The sequence below is a fragment of the Argentina silus genome, assembly GCF_951799395.1.
Source record: "Argentina silus genome assembly, chromosome: 14".
NCBI classification, from domain to species: domain Eukaryota; kingdom Metazoa; phylum Chordata; class Actinopteri; order Argentiniformes; family Argentinidae; genus Argentina; species Argentina silus.
In genome coordinates, this window is record NC_139668.1 from 20,799,730 (window position 1) to 20,800,568 (window position 839).

At 49.0% G+C, this 839-nt stretch overlaps 1 protein-coding gene across 1 annotated transcript in view; it reads left to right on the forward strand.

The window, feature by feature from the left end:
• The window catches only part of lrrc69 (leucine rich repeat containing 69), a gene marked incomplete at both ends in the record, with an annotated part of 3,689 nt that extends 3,134 nt beyond the window's left edge, over nucleotides 1–555 (forward strand). The window contains one exon of the mRNA XM_083684276.1: nucleotides 448–555. Within this exon, the coding sequence (XP_083540402.1) occupies nucleotides 448–555 (108 nt within the window). The remainder of the gene's footprint in view (nucleotides 1–447) is intronic.
• Between the last annotated feature and the right edge of the window lie 284 nt (nucleotides 556–839).

An 839-nucleotide genomic window follows, 5' to 3' on the forward strand; every position in this document is an offset into this window, starting at 1 on the left:
ACACACACACACACACACACACACACACACCCACACACACACACACACACATGTACACACACACACACGCGTGCGCACTCACACACACACACACACACATGCACATGCGCACGCACACACAAACACACGTGCATGCACACACACACGCACACACACGCACGCACGCACACACAAACACACACACACACACACACACACAAACACGCACGCACACACACGTACTCGCCCATGCGCACACACGATGGTGGTGATGATGGTGGTGGTGATGATGATGATGGTGATGATGATGATGATGATGGTGGTGATGATGATGATGGTGGTGATGATGGTGGTGGTGATGATGGTGATGATGATGATGATGGTGGTGATGTTGATGGTGATGATGATGATGATGGTGATGATGATGGTGTTGATGATGATAGTGATGATGATGGTGTTGTGTTCCAGGATATGAAGATGAAGAGTTCCCAGACTGTCCCGGTCCGTGTTCGCCTCTGTTCCTACCGGTGTTTCAACAAGACTGGCCACTCCTTCTACGGCGTGGCGTCTGGATGAAGACGTGTGTCTGTTAAAGCTGGAATCCTGTGATTGGTTGTTTTCATTATTAACAGTCGACACATTCACAACAAATCGCGTTTTAAAACCTGATCGGTCCTGATGTTCCTGATGTTCCTGATGTTCCTGATGTTCCTGATCAGTCCTGATGTTCCTGATGTTCCTGATGTTCCTGATGTTCCAAACTGCCCATTTGATTCAATTCCTACAACTCCCAAGATTCCCCTCTCCCTCCCATGAGGTCCTTCTGTTGAACAGAGCTAGAGCACAGGGTCAGAGCAGGG